Source organism: Spermophilus citellus (assembly GCF_964194105.1).
Source record: "Spermophilus citellus genome assembly, chromosome: 1".
Taxonomy (NCBI): Eukaryota; Metazoa; Chordata; class Mammalia; order Rodentia; family Sciuridae; genus Spermophilus; species Spermophilus citellus.
The window spans coordinates 2,879,110-2,901,093 of NC_138182.1; the positions used below are offsets into that span (position 1 = coordinate 2,879,110).

The following is a 21,984-nucleotide window of genomic DNA, read 5'->3' on the forward strand; positions in this document are numbered from 1 at the left end:
GGAAACACAGATTTGCTGCTTGCAACATCCCTCGTCTGTTGAGTGAAAACAGGGCTCAGAGCTTGCTGGGCTTGGCTAAACCATGCTCTTGCCTCCCACCGATTCTCCTGTTTGGACGTGCAGATAGATATAGGGACCTGTTCCGGCCTCGACTTTTTCCTGATTCCTCCCTCTGAGAACGAGCCTGCCGTCCTCCAAGGTTGCACCCACCAGACCCTTCTGCTACCCAACACTGAATTGGGTCAAACTGTGCCCACTGGGCTACCGGGAAGCGATGACCTCAAGCCTGGCACATGGGCTCCTCGTTGCCTTCACTTGGTCCTCGCAGGGATCATTAGACCTGGAGGAAGTCGGCTGCGTGCTGTGGGCACTCAGGCAGCTCACAGCCTCTGGCAGGGAACACAGGCCTCCTGCCAAGGGCTCATGAGGGCACCAACTTGGAGAGGGATCTTCTGATGGTTGTGTCCCTGGCCAACGTCATAATCAGCAGCTCATGAGTGACTCCAAGTCAGAACCACCCTGCTCCCCCCTTCCTGACCTGAAGAACTGGCAGAGAAAATTACTGGTGTCTGAAGCTACTGCATTTGGGGTACTCTGCTGAGCAGCAGCAGGTAACCAACAGAGAGCTCTTAGGTGGTTCTGAAATCTCCTGGGGAACGTGCTCCCCAGGCGGGTGGAGCTGCACCAGGGTGAGGAGTGGGTCTGGGGGCCTGGAGTCTGTCTGTAAAGCAGCATCTGGGGTGCTTCTGAGGTGGTCATGGGAGACGGGGACACACCCTCCCATGCGGGTGATGGTAAGTGCTGTACAGCTTGCCGGCTTCCAGGTAATGTGCAAGTCAGACCAACCTGAAGTCCACAGTCACCTGTGTTCTGTGCCTTCTTTAGTCTACGAGGCTGTTAGAACATTGTGATGCTTTTGTGGTTGTGGAAAAGAACCATGTAAGAATTCTGCTTATTCTCTATTGTGATTTTAGTGTTTTAAGAATCTGCTCCAACGGCCATCTTGCTAATGAACCTGCCCCCACAAACCACTTCTGCTGTCCCCACTCGAACTCAGTGGGTCTAGTGAGACTTGCTACTCTGTCCTCAGAGAGCCCAGGCTGTGCCCCGATCTAACCTGGGGTTCCATGTGTGTGACAAAGGTGGTCTTGCTTTCCTGCTTTCATGAGCAAAACTGCTGAAGTAATCATCTAGGACAGGAGAGTCAGCCAAGAGCCCAATGTCCCTGGACCTCTGTTACCCATGAACAAAGCTGTCAGGACACCAAGTTATAGGCCAAGACAGAGGCCAGAAGGGTTGTCATGAGGTTGCCCATTCCTGTGTAGCAGGGCTCTGGTCCTGTCCCGGGCTGGACACTTCTCTCCATTCTGAGCCACTCTACAGAGGAAACCCGCCCGGCATTCCCCTGCCCCCCTCACCCTATGCACGCACAATAGACTCCCTCCTCCCACCAGAGGAACTTAAGCAGTGCAGGCCCCCAGGGCAGAACGTCCTGAGGGAGCTGTTGCACCCCCCAGGGTAGCACCACAGCAGGAATTTTAACTTAGACAAGAGGCAAGAGCTGCAGTGGCACAGAGGCCCTCTAACACGTAGGGTACGTAGGGTATGTAGCTGCCTCCTGTCCTGCGCAGGAGACTTGTGCAACCCCCACCTCCCCACTCCAGACCGCTCCCTGTACACCAGCAGCCCGGGTCATATGTCCCTTGTTTCTGCCCCGTGTGTCCCAGCAGCCCACGCTTGTTCATGTTCCGTGGTCCCAGGCACTGGGTGCTAGTTCTGGTTATTTTCACTTTCAGAGGAAGATTGGGAGAGATTTCCTGAGCTTGTCTTCAGATTTCATTAAACCAAAAATCAGTCTTTCTTGCACAATGGGCTGGAAGACCTCAACCATTTTTCTATAAAGTTCCTTATAGTTCTCAGCAAATGCTGATGCTCTGAGAAAACCAGGCCCAGAGACCAGGCTCAGGACTGTTGGTGGACGTGAGAAAATGGAAAATAACTTGTGTACCTGGAGTTCCAGCGATGCCTCGTTCTCCCTTCAGGCCTGGACTTCCTGGTAAGTCTATGGTATCCCCAATATCACCTGTGAGATGCAGAGAAGGTGGTTAGGAGTGGATCTTCCTCCTGGGGAGGTTAGCCCTTCACCTTCTATGTGCTATGCCCCTAGCAAGATAATCTGCCTCTTCTTACCACAGCCTCTGGGCTCTGTGACCACCCAGCATGCCTAAGAGCGCTGAACAGTGGATACCCCATTTCTTTCTTTTTGCTGTGGGGATTGAATCTAGGGCTGCCCCATTCCTGAGCTCTATCCCAACCCTTTTATTTTTGAGACAAGGTCTCGCTGAGTTGCCCAGGCTGGTGTTGAAACTGTGATCCTCCCGCCTCAGCCTCCTGAGTCACTAGGATTACAGGCCTGTGCCACAGCACCTGGCTGGATGCCATTGTCACTGCACGAGCAACACTCACCAAAGTCCCCAGTAGGGCCAATCTCTCCGTAAAAGCCGGCTCTCCCAGGAGCACCTTTGTCACCCTAGGATAAAGTTAGGAAGAAAACTGGCTTAGAAGGCTGTGATTTAGGAGGGTGGAGGGGCTTAACTATTGTGTGTGCTAAAAGCAACACTCAAGGCTCATGATCGCATTGTTTTGTAGAAACATCTAGAAGTTTTTCAGCACAGTAGGGTAGGTGCTTTGCTTTCCCATTCTTATCAAGTGGTGACGTGACAGAAAGAAACAGCTCGGCAGGTCTGTTGACATGAGTGGCATTGCTGTGCAGGTTGGTCATGACCCTGTGGCACCAGCCCTGCAGGGGGGCTGACCGTGTCCTCTGCCAGTCTCTCCACGGGCCTGCATGTGGACTCCCATCTCCAGCCTGTTTAGCCTCCCCTGCCCCATGAGGCCGGCACTCCCGTTTCCACTGGACAGAGGAGGAGCCCAGGGCTGAAGGGTTGAGAGACTTGGTAAGGCCACTGGGCTAGTAGGCAGCAGGACAGGGCTGTGTGCCTGGGCAGCTGGTGGCAGAAGGTACTCTAAGTCATAAAACAGGCATGTGGCTGTGTACTGCCCTCTGCAGGGAGAGGGGGCCTGGGTCACTCTGTGACCTCCTGGAAGCCACACTTTTCCTCTCTAAAGTGGCCTCCTCCCCGGAGGGAAGTGGCTGTTCTGCCTTGGTGCCCGTGGTCCCCAGGTCAGCACACACACAGGGCCTTCACCCTGCGGCACAGAGACCACGGCCCTTCCTTGCACGGCCTGGCTTGAGTCTCCACAGCAGCAACAGGGCTCCCCGGGTGGCCGAAGGAGTGAGGTCAGAGGCTATGTCCGTGTGGGACAATGACCCATTTCTCTCCAAGGTTTTCCTTATTGAGGCGTCACTCACAGAAAGCAGCTAGCCCTGAACGCAGCTAGGTGCACGTGACACAGGTGCCATCAGATGGAGATGGGCTCCCCGGCACTTTGCGGAAATCCTCAGCACCTGAGTGGCCACTCTCCTCCTGACCTGGGCTGTGGGGTCCCGTTGGTCCGTGAATGTCATCTCTGCTGGGTGTGCAACCTGGAGCTGCGCCTGGTCATGCTGGGCCTTGTCAGGAAGGCCCGTGTTACACTGCGCGCCGCTCTGCTCTCTGGGAGGGCCGTGTTCACGGGCCGTCTCTCCTGCTGACGGACACTTGAGCTGTTCCCCAGCTTGGGGCTGTTGGGGGCAAAGCTGCTGGGAACACCCTCAGGGGGTCCTGCGGGGGCCGAGTGCATCTTCCTCTTCAGCCGGCCCCAGCGGCACGGCTACAGATTTGGGAGGCAGGGGAAAGACCTGAGGACTCTGCACCCCAAAGTAGGGACGCAGACGGGCCAGCCGGGGCTATTGCTAACAGGGTGACCTGCCCAGTGCTCTGACCACACCATGATTGACAGAACTGAGTCTGTCGTGTGCTGCAGACCTCGAGGGAGTGACACCTTTAGGAAAGAGGATGGAAACGGAGTTGGCCGAGGCACAGGGTGCGGCGGCCTTGGGCCTGCCAGTGTGCCATCTATTCCGCACTCATCTTAGGGGTGAGCAGGCAGGATGGGAGGCCAGAGCCCGCCCAGCTCAGGACGCCCACTGTAACCATGGCAACAAGTGGCCACAGCAAGTGCTCCAAAGCCACCCATTGTGTGGAGGAGGAAATAGCCAGCAGGATGTGACTTGGGCTGCCCCTCCCACCGTGCCCCGTAATAGGCTCTCAGGCCTCTGATGTCACATGTGATCTCTGGAAACCCACACTTTGTTCTTTCAAGGCCCCTGTGAAAAATGGGAAGCCGTGTTTCATCCACCAGGAGCCCACGGAAGCGGCAGTGGCAGCTGTGGTGGACGCCACATGGGCACCACACATGCACAGCCTCCCCTCGCGCTCCACGGCCCAGGACTCTGAAGCTGTGGCTCGAATACCCTTTCCCAGTGAGGTGGGAGAGGTCTTGGGGTGCTGAGCAGAGGCATCACTCACCCGGCTTCCTGTGAACCCTGGGAATCCTGTAATTCCAGGGGGGCCGGTCACTCCAGGGAATCCTGGCAGACCTGGTACGCCAGGGACTCCGATGTCTCCTTTGGCTCCCTTGATGTGGCCGGGCCTTCCAGGCAGCCCTGGGATTCCTGCCAGCCCGGGGATCCCGGGCATTCCTTGGATTCCTGCAGGAGGACCCCAGTGTGTGACGCCCTGGTGAGGAGGCAGTGCCCACCCTCCCACGCCTGCAGACTGAAGCTCAGGTCAAGTCTGCAGAGATCAGGGGCAGCTTTGGAGAGGAGATGGGCAGGAGCAGGGCTCAGCGGGGACTCACCTTTCAAGCCCAGGTACCCCTTCAGGCCCATGGGCCCTTCATCGCCCTTCTCCCCTTTGATGTCCTTCATCCCTGGCAGGATGATGGGAGGTGGTCCTGGGGGACCAGGGTCTCCACGGCTGCCTGGAAGGGAACAGAACACCACGGCTTCTTGTAACTCCTGAACCATGTGTGACAAAGGTGCCACCTGCCTCCAGAGCTCCAGTCCTGAGGGACCCTTGCCACATGTCCCCAGACCAGGGAGTTCAGAGAAAGACCAAGGGCAGGGGGGATGGAAAGTGCCCCCCTGTCCCGCCTCCCTGCTCTTTCACTGGAGCAGAGGGTGTGGGGATCCTGCCGTGGGGACCCAGCTCCTTGGTCCTGAGGGCTGTGACTGAGCAGAACCCACCATGGATGGAGGCTCTGCTCCCCCCAGCAGTGCCCAGGAGCCGCGGGCCGAGCAGGAGGAGTGAGTACTCAGCCAGGGCAGCCCCAGTGTGGCCTGAGAGCACAGCCAGGCTTGACCTCAGCAGGAGGCCCACACAGGGAAGGAGGCTGCCCAGGCCTCCTGTAGGCTTGAGCTGGTCTGCGCCTGCAGAGCCTCAGGACCAAGGGCCACCAGAGCTGGGAATGTGACAGCGGTTCCTGTGTGGGATGTGACCAGGGAGCTCTGGGGAGCCCTTGAGGGCAGGGGAGGAAGGGCCGGGCGAGGGCTCCCCAGCTCTCCTCCTCCCAGGAAAGGGCAGCTGGAAAGTGAATCTGACCAAATGGAAGGAATCGGTCCCTTCTTTTAACATTTATCAAGTGTAAATAGCTAGAGGTTGAGGGGCTCAAACAATGCAATCCGGCCCTCGGGGCGTTGTGGTGCATCACAGGGACAGACAGGCGAGAGCGTCTACCCAGCAGGCTCAGGAGCACCAGAGAGCTTGGAGGAAGCGTAGGGAGCCTGGGGCCACCACGTTTCTAGTTAGATCCTATTGATGAATAATCCACATAGCTCACAATCCTCCTTGAAAGAGATAATGAAGTACTTCAGTGAATTCTGGGGCTGTGTAGCCATGACACCATCTAACCCCAGAACATTTTCATCACAGAAAATGAAGCCCGTAGCCATCAGCAGCCAGTCCCCAGTTCTGCGGGGTCCCCTAGCCACAGGCCATCACTCATGGGCCCCTCCTCTCTAAGTCGGCCTCTCCTGGGGCCTGCTGAGGATGGAATCCCGAGGCAGCACACACGGGGCTTGCTTCACTGCTGCCCATTCATCAGTGGACGGCACTTGGGTGGCTTCTGTGCTGGCTGTCACCGTGGCCAATGACCACAGCTGTGGACACTGTGCAAAGCCGTGCCTGGACCTGTATTTCCAGTTACTCCACCTGGAGAGCCTCTGGGTAACCATGTTTGACCTTTTAGTGCGCTGTCCACCGTGTCCTCACTGTCCCCACTGGGTCCTCACTGTCCCCACTGTGGCCTGGCCCCACTGTCCCCACTGTGTCCTCACTGTCCCCACCGTGTCCTCACTGTCCCCACTGTGTCCCCACTGTCCCTGCTGTGTCCCCACTGTCCCCACTGTGTCCTCACTGTCCCCACTGTGGCCTGGCCCCACTGTCCCCACTGTGTCCTCACTGTCCCCACCGTGTCCTCACTGTCCCCACTGTGTCCCCACTGTCCCCGCTGTGTCCCCACTGTCCCCACTGTGGCCTGGCCCCACTGTCCCCTCTGTGTCCTCACTGTCCCCACTGTGTCCTCACTGTCCCCACTGTGTCCTCACTGTCCCCACTGTCCCCGCTGTGTCCTCACTGTCCCCACTGTGTCCCCACTGTCCCCACTGTCCTCACTGTGTCCTCACTGTCCCCACTGTGTCCTCACTGTCCCCACTGTCCCCGCTGTGTCCCCGCTGTGTCCCCACTGTCCCCACTGTGTCCTCACTGTCCCTGCTGTGTCCCCACTGTGTCCTCACTGTCCCCACTGTGTCCCCACTGTCCCCACTGTGTCCCCACTGTGTCCCCACTGTCCCCACTGTGTCCCCACTGTCCCCGCTGTGTCCCCACTGTCCCCGCTGTGTCCCCACTGTGTCCCCACTGTCCCCACTGTGTCCCCACTGGTTGCCACCTCTTACTCCCACCGGGAGCACCCGAGGCCTGGTCTCTGCACATGCTCCCCAGCACTGGCTCTTGGTGATTAAGTTTTTAGAGAACAGAAATCGTGAGGATGTGGCTTTTTATCCTGAACCCGTGGACAGGGAGCCTCCACTGGGGTCCTGTGATGCCTGTCCAGTGGCTCTGGGCCCAGAACTCTGCTCTTGCTCTGCGCTCTGGCCTTCTGGAACGTGCCCGGCCCTCCCTCCCTGGCTCTCCCTCCCTGGGCTTGCTACAGCAAGATCGTGGTGCAGTGTTCATGGCAGTTTTTGTTCTCGATGCTGCTGTCACCTTGGTTTTCGACATCGCCCTTCGGTCAGGTTTGTCCCTGACACTCCCTCAGTTTGGCTCATTTGGTTTGATTATTTTCAGCTTCTAGCACCAGGGTTCCTGAATGTGGTGGGTCTAGGTTCCTTCCGAGCAGGGACACTGCCGTGAAGGTGAGCCCCCACCTCCTGGGGTAGGGCTCAGGGGCATACCTTTCACACCCGGCTCTCCAGCCAGGCCCTTCAGACCAGGCACTCCAAAAAATCCTGCCTCTCCTTTGGTTCCTGGGAACCCAGATCTTCCTTGGAGCCCCACCATGCCTTGGAAGCCGTGCATCCCAGGAGAACCTCTCTCCCCTGCAGAGGAAAAAGGAGAAGTGGTGGGTGGAAGGGAGGACCAAGCGACGGCTCACGTCACTCACTGTCCCTCACGGCAGAGGTGCAGTTCACCTGGGAAGACGCTAAGACCTGAACCCCGTGGGGTCTCTGGGGGTTCTCTAAAACTCTTGTCTGCTGGGCCAGGTGCAAACACAGGGCCACGGTTCACCCGTCAGCAGCGGAACATTGTGGATAACGGAAAGGCAGCTTTGTGGAGGTCAGTGCGGAGGCCTGAGGACAGCCTGTGGGCAGCCCAGGGCCAGGGCCTCACCCAGAACGAGAAAGGGCTCTGGACATGAACATGGCCTCAGCCCTGCTCCCTGCAGGGAGGTCTGCAAAGCACCACGGGAAGCAACCGCCACATGCGGAGGCTTGTGTTTGCCCTGGGTGCCTGCAGAGCTAGTGACCCCAGTAAGCCAGTTGCATAAAGGCACCAGAGGGCCTCCAGGCTGAGCCCAGTTCCAGTGGGCCTCTGTGGGCCTCTGCCGCTGTCCCTGGTTGATGATAATCCTGCCTCCTTTCTTAGAAGTCAATAAACATTCTGAGGCACACTGGTCCCACCCCACCTACATGATATCAGCCTGTTTCTTCAAGGTCCAGGGTCTCAGACCTGCAGGTGTGTGAGGCCAGCCTCCTGCAGGGTGAGGCAAGTGCGTGGGACAGCTGCCTCAACTCAGGGTGCAGGTGGCCTCATATTCCTGCAAGGTGACACACAGCCCATGTACCTTTTTGCCCAGGGATACCAGGCATTCCAGCCATTCCTTTAAACCCAGGGGTTCCTGGGTGGCCTCGCTCGCCTGAGAAGCCAGCATCTCCTCTATCTCCAGAGAGACCTTTCATGCCCACAGGGCCAGGGACGCCTGTGTCACCAGGGTCCCCCCTATCTCCAGGAAGTCCTGTCAAGAAGAGAAAAAGCAAAATTAAAGAGACATAGAGAAAACTTCTCTGATGCATTCAAGGCAGAAATTACAAACATTTTTCTAAAAAAACCTCTTGGTAGGAAAGTAGGAAACAGGTTTTCAAAGTGGAAGGAGCCTGTGGAAATCCCCCCAGGGCAGGACTTCTGTGGGAGGAGCCCCCTGTGGCTCTCCCCTGCAAGCTGGAGCTGCGTCAGGTGTGAGGGGCACTGCCAGCTAGCTCATCAAGGACATGGCTGCTGGGGTCAGTCAGGAGCCTGCCTATCCCGAGTTCCAGGAACAGGACCCTGCCTGACTGCTACTGCTCTCCCTGTCTCCCTGCTCCACCCGGCACCTTCAGCGAGGCGACTTCAACAGCTCCAGCCGGCTGCTGTCCCTGTCCTCTCCTACACCCAGCCCACCTCCAGCTGCCTGCAGGCTCCTGAGCCCCTTTCTCCTTCTCTGCCAAGACCCACCTGTGGCTCCCTTGGCCTGTGGCTCCCTTGGCCTGTGGCTCCCTTGGCCTGTGGCTCCCTTGCTTGTGCTCCTTGGCCTGTGGCTCAGCCACCTTCAATGCCTGTCCTGCTCTGGTCTTGCCTCTCTGTCCAGACCTCCGCTCCCGCCCTTGGTTCAATCCTGCACTCGGGCCCTTCCTTGGGCACTCCTGCCTCTGCTGGGCTGTCCCATTCCCTAGGAAGTGCCCCTCCCTGTCCAGTCCTGCCAGCTCCCTGCCTCCTCTGAACACAGGGTTGGTCTCTGCCGCACCCTGGCCAAACACAAGCCCAGTCCTGTGTGGACTCTGCAGTGGAGTGGAGTGTGAGAGGGGACGGGCAGGTGCCTTCGGAGAGGGACTTGTATGTACTGCTCATGGATCTTCAGGGACACGTGCAGGAGCTGAGAACTGGCAAGGCCTCATGAACATTGACATAGGACCCAAAGCCTCCTGCCCAGCATGTGTGTCCTGAAACCCGGCCAGTACAGCAGCAGGGCGCTGGCCTCACCCCAGCGCCTATTTCCTATTTCCAGCCCGTTTTGGAAATAGGTGCATCTATGTGCAAGGAGCACCTAGTTTACACATGGTTTGTGTGTGCCCAGCGTGTCTCCCATGCAGACCATGAAGGTCCTCCACAGAGCTGTCACCTGAGTAAGGCAATCCAGACAATCACAAGCAAGACGGGGGTTTTTAAGAAGCTCAATGTGTTCTTGTCGACAAGACTGTTCTTGTATCGAGTGCTGGTGTTACGGTGTCCTTTGGCAAAATGATGGTGACTGTCTGGAAAACTTTTATAAATAATAAAACGTGTCCTTACTGTGCAGCACCAACAATGAGGGAGCCAGGCATGGGGTGGCGGCACAAGCTGCAGTCACAGAGCCCCGGGCTGAGGCAGGAGAGCCCTTGGGCCCAGGAGCTCTGCTTAGGCAACAGAGTAAAGTTTGGAAACATTCACTGGTCTCTGAAATGGGGATGCCTGGGACGGACCAGCACCGTGCTCTCTCAGTGGGCAGCGCTCTGGCCCCTCACCTCCTCTATGCCTCCTGTGGTTTCTCCTCAGCACTGGTTTTGAATTTTTTTCTTTTCCTATTGAAAACTTACCTGGATCTCTGACATTCACAACAGGTATGAAGGGTGAGCTGGTTTCTCTGGCTGCTCGAATTCTCTTTGGTGAAATACACACCCTATTTTTAGAACCTTCTGTACTTAGGGGTTCCTTGGAACACAGTTTGAGGATCCTTCAGGGGATGTCATTACTAGTCTAGTTGTTGGTATGGACCCACCCCTTTCTGGGGCTGTTGGAGCCTTACCTCCGAGGCCTGGGGCACCTGGCCGACCCAAGGGCCCCTCTGGGCCGGGAGCTCCTGGGAATCCATGTTGTCCTGGAGGCCCGGGCCGTCCTGGCTGGCCCGAAGGTCCCGGGAAGCCCAGCTGACCCTTCAGCCCTGGCATTCCGGGCATCCCCTGGCTTCCTGCAGGAATCAGAGGCAAGAACTGTGAGGCCTATCCTGAGATCAGACACCTGCCTCCTCAGATTCAGTCTATGGAAATGACAGTGACTTGTTTCTGGGCCGCGGAAAACCTGGCAAACACGGGAGGTAGAAAGGACGGCTCCAAAGGAGCGCATGCCATCACCCAGGATGGCTGTGTGTGTGCAGACACATGCATGTGTGTGCATGTGCTCGTGAGTCGTTGCACGTGAACATGTGTGCATGGCATGTGTACGGGCACACACACAGCCATCCTGTGTGGTGACATAGGCATGAGCAGGCTGTGCGAGGTACCGTGTGTGCACTCCAGCCACCTCAGGGGCACCATGGCCGGGAGCTGCAGTCTTCCTAGTCGGTATCAACATCTGTAGGAGCTGGTCACTCTTGCTGAAATCAACACCCACTTGCCATGTGCCCCACACTTGAGGCTTTGCTAGGACACTGACAAGCCCAACCCCAAACTGCGTAACCACACCATGTTCCAGAGCTCTGGGAGCTCCCTGTGGGCAGAACCAGGCTCCACTCTGCCTGAAAGTCCTGGTAAGGGTGTCCAGCAGGGCAGCTGCAGAGCCAGAGGATGGACACTGCTTCTGCACCTCCAGCCAGGTGACAGTGCTGCCCACACATAAGTGGTTGACCCACACAGGCGGTCTGGACTGGGAACATCGGGTGGTGGATTTCCACCATCTCCAGGTGGCTTCTGCTGAGGTGAAGACTTGCTACTCAGACGCGCTCTGTGATTAAAGTCAGGGCCAGCTTTACACAGACTGGATTCTCGAGGCCATCTGATGCCTGTTCATGCCCAGACAGTGCCGTCTTTCTACACTGCTCCCCCCACACTGGTAACACTGTGAACCTCAAGAAGACATTCTAAGTCTGTATCCATTTTCACACCCACCACCCAATCAAACTGCATTGCAAATTATTCCTATCTAGTGCCTAAGCCCCCCTAGGCCTGCCCGTCCTTCGTACCACTGGGCGAGTCTGCTGGGAAAACCAGTGAGCCCTGCAAGTGAGCCCCATGCAACTGTGGGTCCACAGCTGTGAAAGGTCTGCAGGGCTATGGCAGGCTTGTGACTGACATGAACATGCTGCAGGCATGCATGCTGGGACAAAGTGGAGAAGACAAAGCAAGACCAGGCACACACAGTGTGAGTGCTTCTCACCAAAGCCCCCAGGAAGGATTTCAGACTCAGCTTGGCAGCCACAGTGCAGCTGGCACAGGGTCCCTCCACTGTAACATGCCCCTGTCACATGACTCACCTCTGAATCCAGGGGGGCCTCTCTCTCCTGGAAGACCTTTTAACCCAGGGTGTCCAGGTAGTCCAGCATCTCCCCGGGGCCCAGGCTGGGCCCCTAGAACTTCTCCTGGAAGTCCCCTCTCCCCAGGGGGTCCAGCTGGTCCAGGCAGGCCAACAGGGCCTGGGAGTCCATCTGGGCCAGGGAGGCCCACAGCACCTTTGGATCCCCGAGGTCCCATGAACCCTAGAAGGAAACGGGAGTCCGTTAGTCACAGGCCAGCATCGTCACATTCTGGTGCAGTGTGGAAAGAGGTTGGACAGCCAGGCTGGGCAAGTGGCCAGGCGGTGTCCCCGTGGCTCCGGGCCTTGCCCTGCTGCTGTCCTGGTGCCTGCACTTCTCCCAACATCTGTCCACTAAATCTCTTCTGCTTTCCTCCACCATCGGGTCCCAGCCCTACGATTCAACCAGGGGGACAAGGCTGTGACCAGCTGCTCCCTGGACATGCCACTTCATGGCTCATGGGCTCCCATACATCCGGGTTGCACGCAGGCCAGGAGTGCAGTGGTGTGACGGACGCTCCAGGGGATGGGAACACCTGGAGCCATTCGCCTTCCCTTCCCTCTGGTCTGCCCCAGCTCCCTGTCCACTTCAGGACTCCCAGTCCTGGATGGGACTGTCTTCCTACCCATAATGTCAGCTGCCCTGCTCGTACACATGCAAGCACTTCCCCAAGCTAAAGGGGCTGACTTACCTGGGGGTCCTGGGAACCCTTCCCGGCCTGGGTCTCCAGGAAAGCCCTTGAGCCCTGGTGTTCCATCAGCTCCTAAGAAGCCCGGGATCCCTCTGAGGCCTTTGGTGCCTAAACATCCAGATAAACCATGTCAGATCCACAAGGATAATTGGGGTGTGACTGCTTGGCACCTGGCCTAATGAGGTCATTCTGAAGCTGGGAAATGATGAGGTGTGGGTTCGTCAGACCCACCCTGCACCTCGGGGCTTACACAAGGACTCTCCCTGGGTGCCTACCCAGGCCACCGGGCCACAGCCGAGGCCGGGTTCCTCCCTGTGGCAGGAGTTTCTGCTCAGCCAGGGGTTTGCTGAGTGTCCATCACCACACATTTCTCACTGCATGCATAAGAGCTGGCTTCCCAGGGAAGCGCCCACGGCTGGCGGTGGTCTCAGCAAGGTGGCACCTGCCATGTCCTGGGAAGGAGCACGCAGGGGCAGAGGGGACCAAGAGGGGGAGAGAAAGCGGAGGATGGGAGACTGGCTTCCTGCGTAGGTTACCTGGGGGTCCTGGGGGTCCTGGGCGGCCAGGCAGTCCTTTGGGGCCTCTGACACAACCTGGGGAGACAGGAGGGAGGAAGTGAGGCATTCTCAATGCCAGGCCTTGGGGTCTTGGGGACCAGCAGGGTCAACAGTGGCCAGACGATCGGGCTACCATTTTGTAAGCAATTCAGTGATTTAATTAATCTTGGTTCTGATGTAAGTAGAAGTTCAATCTCATTGTGTAATAATACCTGACTATTCACATAGGGTGCAAATTAAGTCAGACTGGTCAAATAGAAACTGTGCTGCGCTGCCAGAGACGTCCCTCTATGGGCAGCAGCCTCAGCCCAGGCCAGGTCATCGTGGCCCTGGCTGGTCAATGCAGGCGCCTCTCTCGCCTGAAAATGTCTCCCAGCAGGTGGAGAGAGCTTGTGACTTTAAAAGGGATCCTTGGGCTTCTCCTTTGTGACTCTGAACAGCTTCAGAATGAACCCAGCAGGTAGCTGCTCTGAGCAGTAAAGCCAGGCCAAGGCTGCGGTGCTGTGGCTGGCGCTGCCCGGAGAGGTGACGTTTCAGGGGGCGTTTTGTCGGGTGTCCTTTGCCGAGAAAGCTGTCTTGCAAGCATAGTTGTTGTTGGGACCTCTTTGGTCCATTTCCCTGAGAGTGCGGACCAGGGCCCCATGTGTCCTGCCTGAATGGCCAGCGTGTGCCGAGGACATTAGCCCCCTCTGCCTCTGTCTCTGGGTGGCATCGCGTTCTTGGCCACCTTGGAAAGCGGGTCCTTTCCTATGAGAGGCTCCGTACACGTCTCATCCTCATCATGGATGTCACAGTCATCGTTGGCAAACCGCTCTGCCAGTGCTGGGGAAACCAAGGGGGTCTTTTACCCCAGACCGTGGCTTAACATCCGGAATATTCTGGGAGGTACAGCCAGTGGCTTCTTCACCAGGCACAGGGCTACAGCCACACTGCTCTTAGGTGCCTGTGGAATGTCACAGTCTCTGATCTTTGTGCCACTGTTATCAGCTTGGACACATCTCGGATCTTGGCACAGCCCAGAATCACTATACACTGAAGCCTGGGGCTCTGGGAACACCCCCAGATCACGAATGCATTACTATCCACGGCTCCCTGGCCTCTACTCCTACTGAGTTATGATCTTGCTGATGCCTCGAAGCCTTGGCCCCTCCCCAGTCTCCTAGCATCAGCTTGGGGCTCGCTCTCTGCTTGACCAAGGCACCCTGTGAGACAGCTCGGGTTATGACCAGTAATGACCTCCTGCAGGGCTTCATCCTCTGAGCTCTCTTCACCTGTTTCCACGGTCCCTGAGTGCAGAGTGCTCCAAAGCTCCGTGCTCCTGGCTTGCCGGCAGGGCTTCCTGTACTTCCACTGTTGGTTTGTGTGTCTGGCCCAGATCCCTCCTGAGTTGGTGGTGGAAGCCATCCCCTACCTGGCACACACCTTCTCCCTCCTCTGTGACTGCAGTGGCAGGTCCCAGCTTCTGGGTGAGGAGCCGCTCTGTGGCCTTGATGCTCCCCCCACCCTGTCCCACCCCACTGCAGAATGGAGCACAGTGGCTAGCTCAGGATCTGATGGAGGAGCCTGGAGCTTCGGGGGGGCCTGGGCCCCTGCCTACGACTCTCAGGCTTGGAATGGCCCTTTAGGTGACCGGCTGGTTCTGAGACCTGTGCAGGTGCCATCCCTGCTGTGCAGGCACCGGCAGCTGACCTGGGCTGTCCAGCCCCTGTCTTCAGGGTCAGACCTTCACCTTCACCTTCACCTTCACCTTCACCTTCACCTTGAGAACGGCTCCTCTAGCTGCAGTCCTCATCCTCCCCGTCCTGGGGATCCTGCCTGGCCTGGTGCTCCATGTGTGTCTTTGACTTTTCCTTCTTTCTCCCCAGCTTCTGCTCAGTGTCCAAGTCTACCTGCAGTGACTCCCTGTCCCCAGATGTTGGCTGGGGCCATTCCTCGAGCTGCCTGCCTGCCAGCCTTGTTCTCCCTAGCACCTGTCCATTGCTAGGCCGGATTCTTCCCTCGCTCTTCACTCTGGACAACAAGCCAGCCATCCACAGATGTCCTTCATGGCCACGCAGAGAGGTGGACAGGTGCAGATCTCAAGTGTGAGCACCTCCGGAGTGGATGTGGTGCACTCGCCACTCGTGGGTACACCATGGGGACAGCCTTGAGGTACTCGCCTGTCCTGAGCTGAAGCAGACAGGCCCCAGCTTTGCACACACCACTGTTCCCGCCCACCCACGCTGCAGGAGCCCAGCGAGCCCTCCTCAGCGAGTCACGTGTCTCATCAGCCAAAAGTCTTATAGCCATCTAGAGCCACCTGCTCCCCTTTACTGCACCTGGCTGCAAGGTCTCTTGTCTGTCACCTCCAATGGGCCTTTTGACATCTGTGTCACAATCTGCAAGACACAAGGAGAGAGTCAGGCAATCTTGGAACCACTGAAAGGTGCTGACTTACCATGGGGGTGTGCGTGCGTGAATGTGTGCGTGCCCTGCTGGGGAGTTAGAGTGTGGGCCCCAGAATCAGAAGGCCAACTTCTGAACTTGAGTGCCCAAGAGGGGAAGATCCACATTTTGACTGCCGAGAAGAGCAGGGGGTGGGTGGGAAAGACCCCCATGGTGACGATCCATCAGCCAAGAATAGACGTGGCTGCATGACGCCCTTGCCTGGCTCCTGGGGGGGTGCAGGTTGGTGCAGAGGGAGTGGGAGCTCTCACTGGCATCTGATACTCAGAAAGCAAACAAAGGGCTCCCTCTTACCTGGCTGTCCTGGGGTGCCCGGGGGGCCAGGAGGACCGGGGAAGCCTGGCGGTCCAGGTAGCCCAGCGTCTCCGGGGAATCCACGCTCGCCCTTAGGGCCTGGTAAGCCCAGTCCTGGGGGGCCCATTTCTCCTGGAACACCCTTAGTTCCAGGTATGCCTGGGTGACCTGCGTCCCCTGGGGGACCTTGGATGCCATCCCCCTGTGAGAAAACAAATACACATCAGACAGCCGCCACTTCCCGGGTTCCTGTCCCATGTCCCTGGAGTCCTGTGCCATGGATACAGAGCAGAAAGGCCACAGAGATGAACAGGACCTGCTGTCATGGCCCCACCAAGTCACAAGGACCAGGGTCAGGCTTCATGACACTCGGGAGCCACAGGACAGAGGCAGCTGCTGAGTCACGCCTATGTCCCACACTCATTTCCTACTCCCAGCTGCTGTATCTTGCACCGAACGGACGTCACCAGAAAGTCCTGTGTGAGCACAGGGGGGCCAGGGGGAGACACGTGGGGCAGGGACAGGTTACTGGCTTGTTATGATTGGCATTTGTGCCATCTACGGTACACCGGGACAGCGCGTCATTAAAGGAGAGGAAGCTAAATTAGATGAGAGAAAGCTAGAAATAAGGGGAGACCACAGGATTGGAAAAGACTGCTAAGTCACAGGATGGGACACTCCCCAGGGGTGTCCTAAGACACAACACAGGGTGGGTGGGGCAGTGAGCTCTGGGCGATTTGGAGGAGCTGGCTGGGGGAATATGTCCCAGCTTCCCCACAGAGCCAGGGGTGGAAGAGGGGCCTTTTGATGACAGTGAGGTCCAGGAGATAAGAAATCTCACTGCTGTTCTCGAAATCATTTTCTCTGCCAGGTTTAAGGCCTGCAGGTGCGTGGAAGGGCCCTGTGCAGCCCCTCCTCAAAGCACACCAGTGCTAATGTGGGGGGACTTGATGTCAGGGCTCCTGCAGAGATCATGGCAGATGAGGCTCAGGCACCAGTGACTCCCACCAGCAGGTGCTCCTGTCCTTAGCTCAGCGGTCCAGGGAGCAGGGAAGCCCATGCGCACTGACAGAGGCCTCCCGCCCCAGGGAACCAGCAGCTGGGCTCTGAGTGCTTCTCTCAGAGGCCTGCTCCGGGAACACAGCAGGGAAGGCTGTCCCTGTCACGGGTCCTTGGTGCCTTGGAGCTGGCTGGACCCTCACAGTCAGGGTCGTGTCCCCTGCAGAACACAGTTCCACAAGCCACTGACCCAGGCCACTGTCACTGAGACAAATCCACACACACACCACAGGGCGCCGGTTCCCCTCACCCACCCCCAGCTCTGCCTCCCATCTCACTCCTGCTGTCTTCCAGACAGGACTCGCTGAGACACCGTCACAGAGTCACCCATGCCACCTGGCCCAGGATGACCGCACCAAGCATAACAGGTACAGCAGACCCTGGCCATGCTGAGGACAGGTAGGCCTGGCTGCAGACCAGGCAGAGGGGCTGCCCACAGTCAGGTTGCAAAGCCAGGAGGGAGGAGGCATATGCATTCCCTGCACCGTGAAGGGGACCGTGCTTAGGAGCAGGTCACGAAGAGGATCCAAGGACGACAAGGGCTTTGTGGGAGGACTGCTCTCCCTACCCCAGGGACCTCTGTCACAGGGACCAACGCACACAGGCAAGTCGAGAAGGCAGCTGTCTACCAGACGAGGAAGGATGGAGGCGCCTCCAGTCTTCCCTCCTAGCCTCAGAAGGAGCCTGCACACCTGGCTCCCAGCCACCACCCCGAGTTGGGGAGTCACCTCTGCTGAATGAGCCGCCCAGTCAGAGGAGCTTTGTTAGGCAGCCCCAGGACACCAAAACCAAGAGCTTAAGGAGGCTTGCTGGCCACAGGGAAAACGGAATCTAGGAAAGAACAAGAGGCAGGAAATGACAGTGCAGAATCACAGGAGGAGAGAACCAGGTCTGTTACAAGGGACAGGCAGGGGTGACGGCCATGCCCCACCTCCCTGACTGCCCAGGAAAGGAGACAGGGTCTCTAGGGATCAGCATCTCCTCTTTCAGTGTTTGTCGCAAACCCCAAATTGTCTGTTTCACTATTTATTCTCCAAAAATAGGACTCCACCACTCACTCTAGAACATTCTATTTCTTTTCTCCTTCTATATTGTGCCTCGAGGAATATTTACCTGGCTGCTAACTTATCCTGCTATTTCCTAACAGATACGATTTGTGTTCATTAAAACAGATTGTGCCAGCCTTCGCACTGGGTCAGGTTAGTGAACACCAACACCATTTGCTTCTCAGCTGTCTGGAGGACACAAGCATCAGGACAAGCTGCCCAGCCTGCCCTGCCACTGCGGCTACTCACAGGAGGGCCTGGGAGGCCCGGGAATCCGTCGAGTCCGTCGCGCCCAGGGACACCGTCGTCGCCTTTCATTCCATGCACACCTGGGACACCAGGTTGTCCTCTCTCACCTGGGAAGGAATTCACAAGTGAATCTCCTGATGCATCCACTGGAGAGCCAAGTGGCCCACGCCGCCCGGCCACAGGAACTGACCTTTAGTGGTTATTGTTCTGGAATCCCCTTTGATCCCCTTGGGCCCAGGAACACCAACGACACCAGAGACCCCCTGTGGAGACAAAGGGACAAGTGGTTCTCCCTTTAGGCTGCTGGGACACCTACGGAGAGAATGCTGAGTAGCTCACACAACCCACGGGCAGTCGCCTGTCCCCAAGCCCAGTGCTGCTCCGAGAAGCCCTGAAGTGCCAGAAATGCTCTGTGGGCTGTCTGGCAAGTGACCACCTGCCACAGTGCCCATCAAGCCCTGTCACTGTGGACAGTAGGACTGAGGAATTGAATTTAGATATTTTTAAAAATTTTAATTAAAATGTAATGGAAGTGCCCCAGGTAGTTGGACGGTGGAAACCTAGAGTCTCGCTACTCAGGGTGCCATCCCCAGACCAGTGAGCTCAGCATCTCTGGTGAGAGATCCGGATGCTTAGCCCCACCTCCCTGAGGCAGCCAGAGGGTGATCTGCTTCTTAAAAAGGTCCCTGGGATTCCTGGACCCAGTGCCTTTGAGAAGCACTGACCTAAAACAGGAGGCTGCTGAACTCTTACCTACAGGTTTGGATCCCGGCAGGTTATGAACCTCTAAGTACAATGCTTAGAAACTCGGATCATTTACCATTGAGAGCAATCAATGTATTTGATTCATGGTTTCTTTTGCAAAATGAAGTTTAGGTTGAGGGAAAAATAATAGGGCTTAGAGAGAAGTTGGTTACAGGGACACTCGAGTTCAGGTCGTAAGATCTCAGGCGGCTTTTTCAATGGGCAGAAGTGAGCAGGCCAAGAGTCTTGGGGATTGTATTTTCATGTGTGTTATGTTAGTTTTAGGGCATATCTTAGTTGATGCTATTTCCAGGAATTTAGGACCTCTGCACTGAATGGAGAGTGGCCACACAGCTGCTAGAGCAGAATGAGTGTTGGCTTAAAGAAATAGTCAGTTACAAGAGACTGTGGGCTCCTTTCTCCTGGCAAAGTCCACAGATGCTAGATTTATTGATGACTTGGCTCTCTGCAGAAGACGGCAACATTCTTCCAGCATCCAGAACAGCGTCCCACACAGTAAATAAATACGTTGTGTGTTCAATAAATACGCTGTGTCAATGGACAGGAGGAAGAATGTATTTACTGGCCGACTCCTAAGCCTCAAGGCCTCTGCCAGACTCTGTCAGTACAAGTGTCAAAAACAAACCATAATTACAAGAACTCATCTCAGCCATCCCACTGCAGGGGGCTGCTGAACCTGAGCAAGACAACGGGCACAACAGGAACATGCTCTTTGTGCTCAGCACGGCCTTTCCCAGGCCTGTCCACACTGCAGCACGAATCAGTGGTGGTCCTGATTTACAGCGGATCCGATTCCTTTGTATGGAGAGCCCAAGTTTGGTTCGCCTGTTCACAGGAGGATGGACAGGTTGTTGTCTCTATGTTTTGACTCGTATGAGTAATGTCCCTGTGCACATTGGTGCACAAATATTTTCATGGACGTCGGTGTTGGATTCTTTTGGGTTTCTCTTGGGAGTGAATTTCTGGCCTTGGTGGTGACCCCTGTCTAACTTTTTGAGGTGTGAGACCATCTTCCACAGTGGCTGTAGCAGGTCACACTCCCAGTGGTAAAAGCTTTTGAGGTTCACCTTGGACGTGTGGCTTTTTGGAAGGTGTGTCCGTGCACTGGGGACCAAGTGTTGGTCTACAGTGTGTTAGATGAACTGGGCATGCCTCAGGTTCTCCTTAGCTCCTGGTCACCAGGCTGGTCACCAGGATGCCCTGTTTCCTCACCTTGAATCCTGGGAACCCAGGGATGCCGTGCTGTCCGGGGTCTCCTTGGTCCCCTTTCTTCCCTGGTTCCCCATTGATACCGGAGAAACCTTTGGGTCCTGGCAGTCCTGGAAGACCCCTGATGAACTGGTCACTTTCTGCACATTTACAGTCCCCAGCGTCACCTGCAGTGGTGGAGGGAGGGCACGTGTGTTAAACATTCAGCTTGAAAGTGCAGAGAGAAAAAGGTGGGTGGGGAGGGCTGGCCAAGAGGAGGCCACACAGGCTGGACACTGCCCAGTGCTTTGCAAACATTATCTGTCCTGGTGGTGATTATCAAACCCACTTCTTGGATAACCAGTGTGGGGCCAATTTTAAGTCACTCAAGGGTTCAGTCTTCAGGTTCAGAATTCTGCTTTGTTGTTTACTGGAAATACTTAAAAACCAGGGCCCTTTACAGAGGATCAGACAGAGCTGAGGGGACTACCAAGGATGTCGAGGAATCTGGAATCCAGAGCCCACAGCCATGAGATGGCCATCACAGTGGCTCCAGAGGTCAGGTGGAGGCCAGCCTCTCCTGGAGGCCAAGGTCATGGGTGAGCAGAGAAGAAATACCCGACCCTTCTTCTGCCTTGTCCTGATGAGATCCAGAGGCCAGGTGGCAGTGAGCACTGTGCCAGCTATGGGGTTGGCTCCCTGGGCACAGATGATGTACAGAGGGGCAGGCTGTAGCATCGGCAGTGGGAGTGCCCGCCTGATTGAGGCCACCTGACTCCTGCAGTCTGCCCTCAGGCTCCCACTGTCCCATGTGCATCTGAAGGTCAGGGTAGGCATAAGGGGCAGGACATGCTGCCCATATCCAGGGACAGGAGCTAAACAGGCACCTCCATGGTCCAGACAACCTCACAGTGGAGGTGTCCCCCGGTCTGTCCTTCACTGGAACAGGGCAGAGTCCCCAAGGTGCATCAGGGAAGGAAAAGGGGCAAAGGCCTCCCGAGGGCGGGAGCGAGGCCCAGGCAAGTCCCCACAAGCTGAGTCTCAGTGGGTGGAACAGGACACCTGGTGGGGGAGGGCTCTGCCAGGACTGGGCTCGGCCCGGCACTGCTATTGCCTTGGCACTGAACCTGTGACCAGGCATCTGAATTCAGCAGGGAACAGCTGCTCGACTTTTCCTGAGTGCTGGGCTCTGTGTGCTGGGACTTCAGTGAGGGCCAGGCAGAGGGAGGACAGGTAGGAGGGCCAGACTGGTGCTACTGCCTGGGAAGCAGCAGAGTTCCTCCCCCTGCTGTTAACGCCCAGAGTGGGGAGAGGCGGCTTGGGAGATGTGCAGATTTTTACGGGCCGAGTATCCCTTATCTAAAATGTCTGTGATCAGAATCATTGCTGTGGATGTTTTCAGGTTTTGAAATATTTGCATATAGAGTATGAAGTACCTGCCTAAAGGTGCTTCAGATAAACCTCGCACCCACAGACTGAGGTTAGCGCTCTACATTTTTAGATACTTGGACTGACTGTGACCGTCATGTGAGGTGAAGTGAATCTTCTTTTCTTTTTAAAAATTTACTTATGCCAGGGCTGAGAATCGAACCCAGTGCCTCCCACATGCTAGGTAAGAGCTTCACCACTGAGCTAGAACCCCAGCTCCAGAGTGGGATTTTCTACATGTGTTGTTAGGTCCACACTCCAAAAGTTTGGGATTGGGGGCCATTCTGGATTTTTGGATTGGGGATACTCATCCTGTATCCTAAACCCAGGGGGAGGGATTAGCCCTCTGCAGAGTGAGGTGGGCCTAGGAGGCTGGGTGGTTGCCTTGGTCCCCTCCCCTGCCCTTCCTGGCATTTCTCACCTTTCCATCCTTTCTGCCCTCGAGCTCCTGGGAAACCGGAAGGCCCAGGGTAGCCCACACGTCCTTCTGCTCCTTTAAGACCAAACAGGTAACCTAAGG

General features: G+C 56.7%; 1 protein-coding gene and 1 long non-coding RNA gene across 3 annotated transcripts in view; one reads left to right on the forward strand and one right to left on the reverse strand.

The window, feature by feature from the left end:
• Positions 1-21,984, reverse strand: part of COL4A2 (collagen type IV alpha 2 chain) — a 147,148-nt gene that overhangs the window by 8,786 nt on the left and 116,378 nt on the right. For both annotated transcript variants that reach the window (XM_081283634.1, XM_081283633.1), the window contains exons 21-36: positions 21,886-21,978; positions 20,061-20,224; positions 18,274-18,346; positions 18,084-18,190; positions 15,730-15,931; positions 15,309-15,368; positions 12,970-13,026; positions 12,434-12,541; positions 11,704-11,925; positions 10,261-10,422; positions 8,287-8,457; positions 7,397-7,540; positions 4,804-4,926; positions 4,473-4,654; positions 2,467-2,530; positions 2,009-2,083 (exon numbers count right to left, since the gene is read on the reverse strand). In XM_081283634.1, the coding sequence (XP_081139760.1) occupies positions 2,009-2,083; positions 2,467-2,530; positions 4,473-4,654; positions 4,804-4,926; positions 7,397-7,540; positions 8,287-8,457; positions 10,261-10,422; positions 11,704-11,925; positions 12,434-12,541; positions 12,970-13,026; positions 15,309-15,368; positions 15,730-15,931; positions 18,084-18,190; positions 18,274-18,346; positions 20,061-20,224; positions 21,886-21,978 (2,007 nt within the window). The remainder of the gene's footprint in view (positions 1-2,008; positions 2,084-2,466; positions 2,531-4,472; positions 4,655-4,803; positions 4,927-7,396; positions 7,541-8,286; positions 8,458-10,260; positions 10,423-11,703; positions 11,926-12,433; positions 12,542-12,969; positions 13,027-15,308; positions 15,369-15,729; positions 15,932-18,083; positions 18,191-18,273; positions 18,347-20,060; positions 20,225-21,885; positions 21,979-21,984) is intronic.
• LOC308643652 lies at positions 6-18,094 on the forward strand. Its single transcript, XR_014020767.1, has 4 exons — positions 6-611; positions 14,856-15,415; positions 17,083-17,156; positions 17,961-18,094. It is a non-coding gene; the product is annotated as an uncharacterized lncRNA (long non-coding RNA).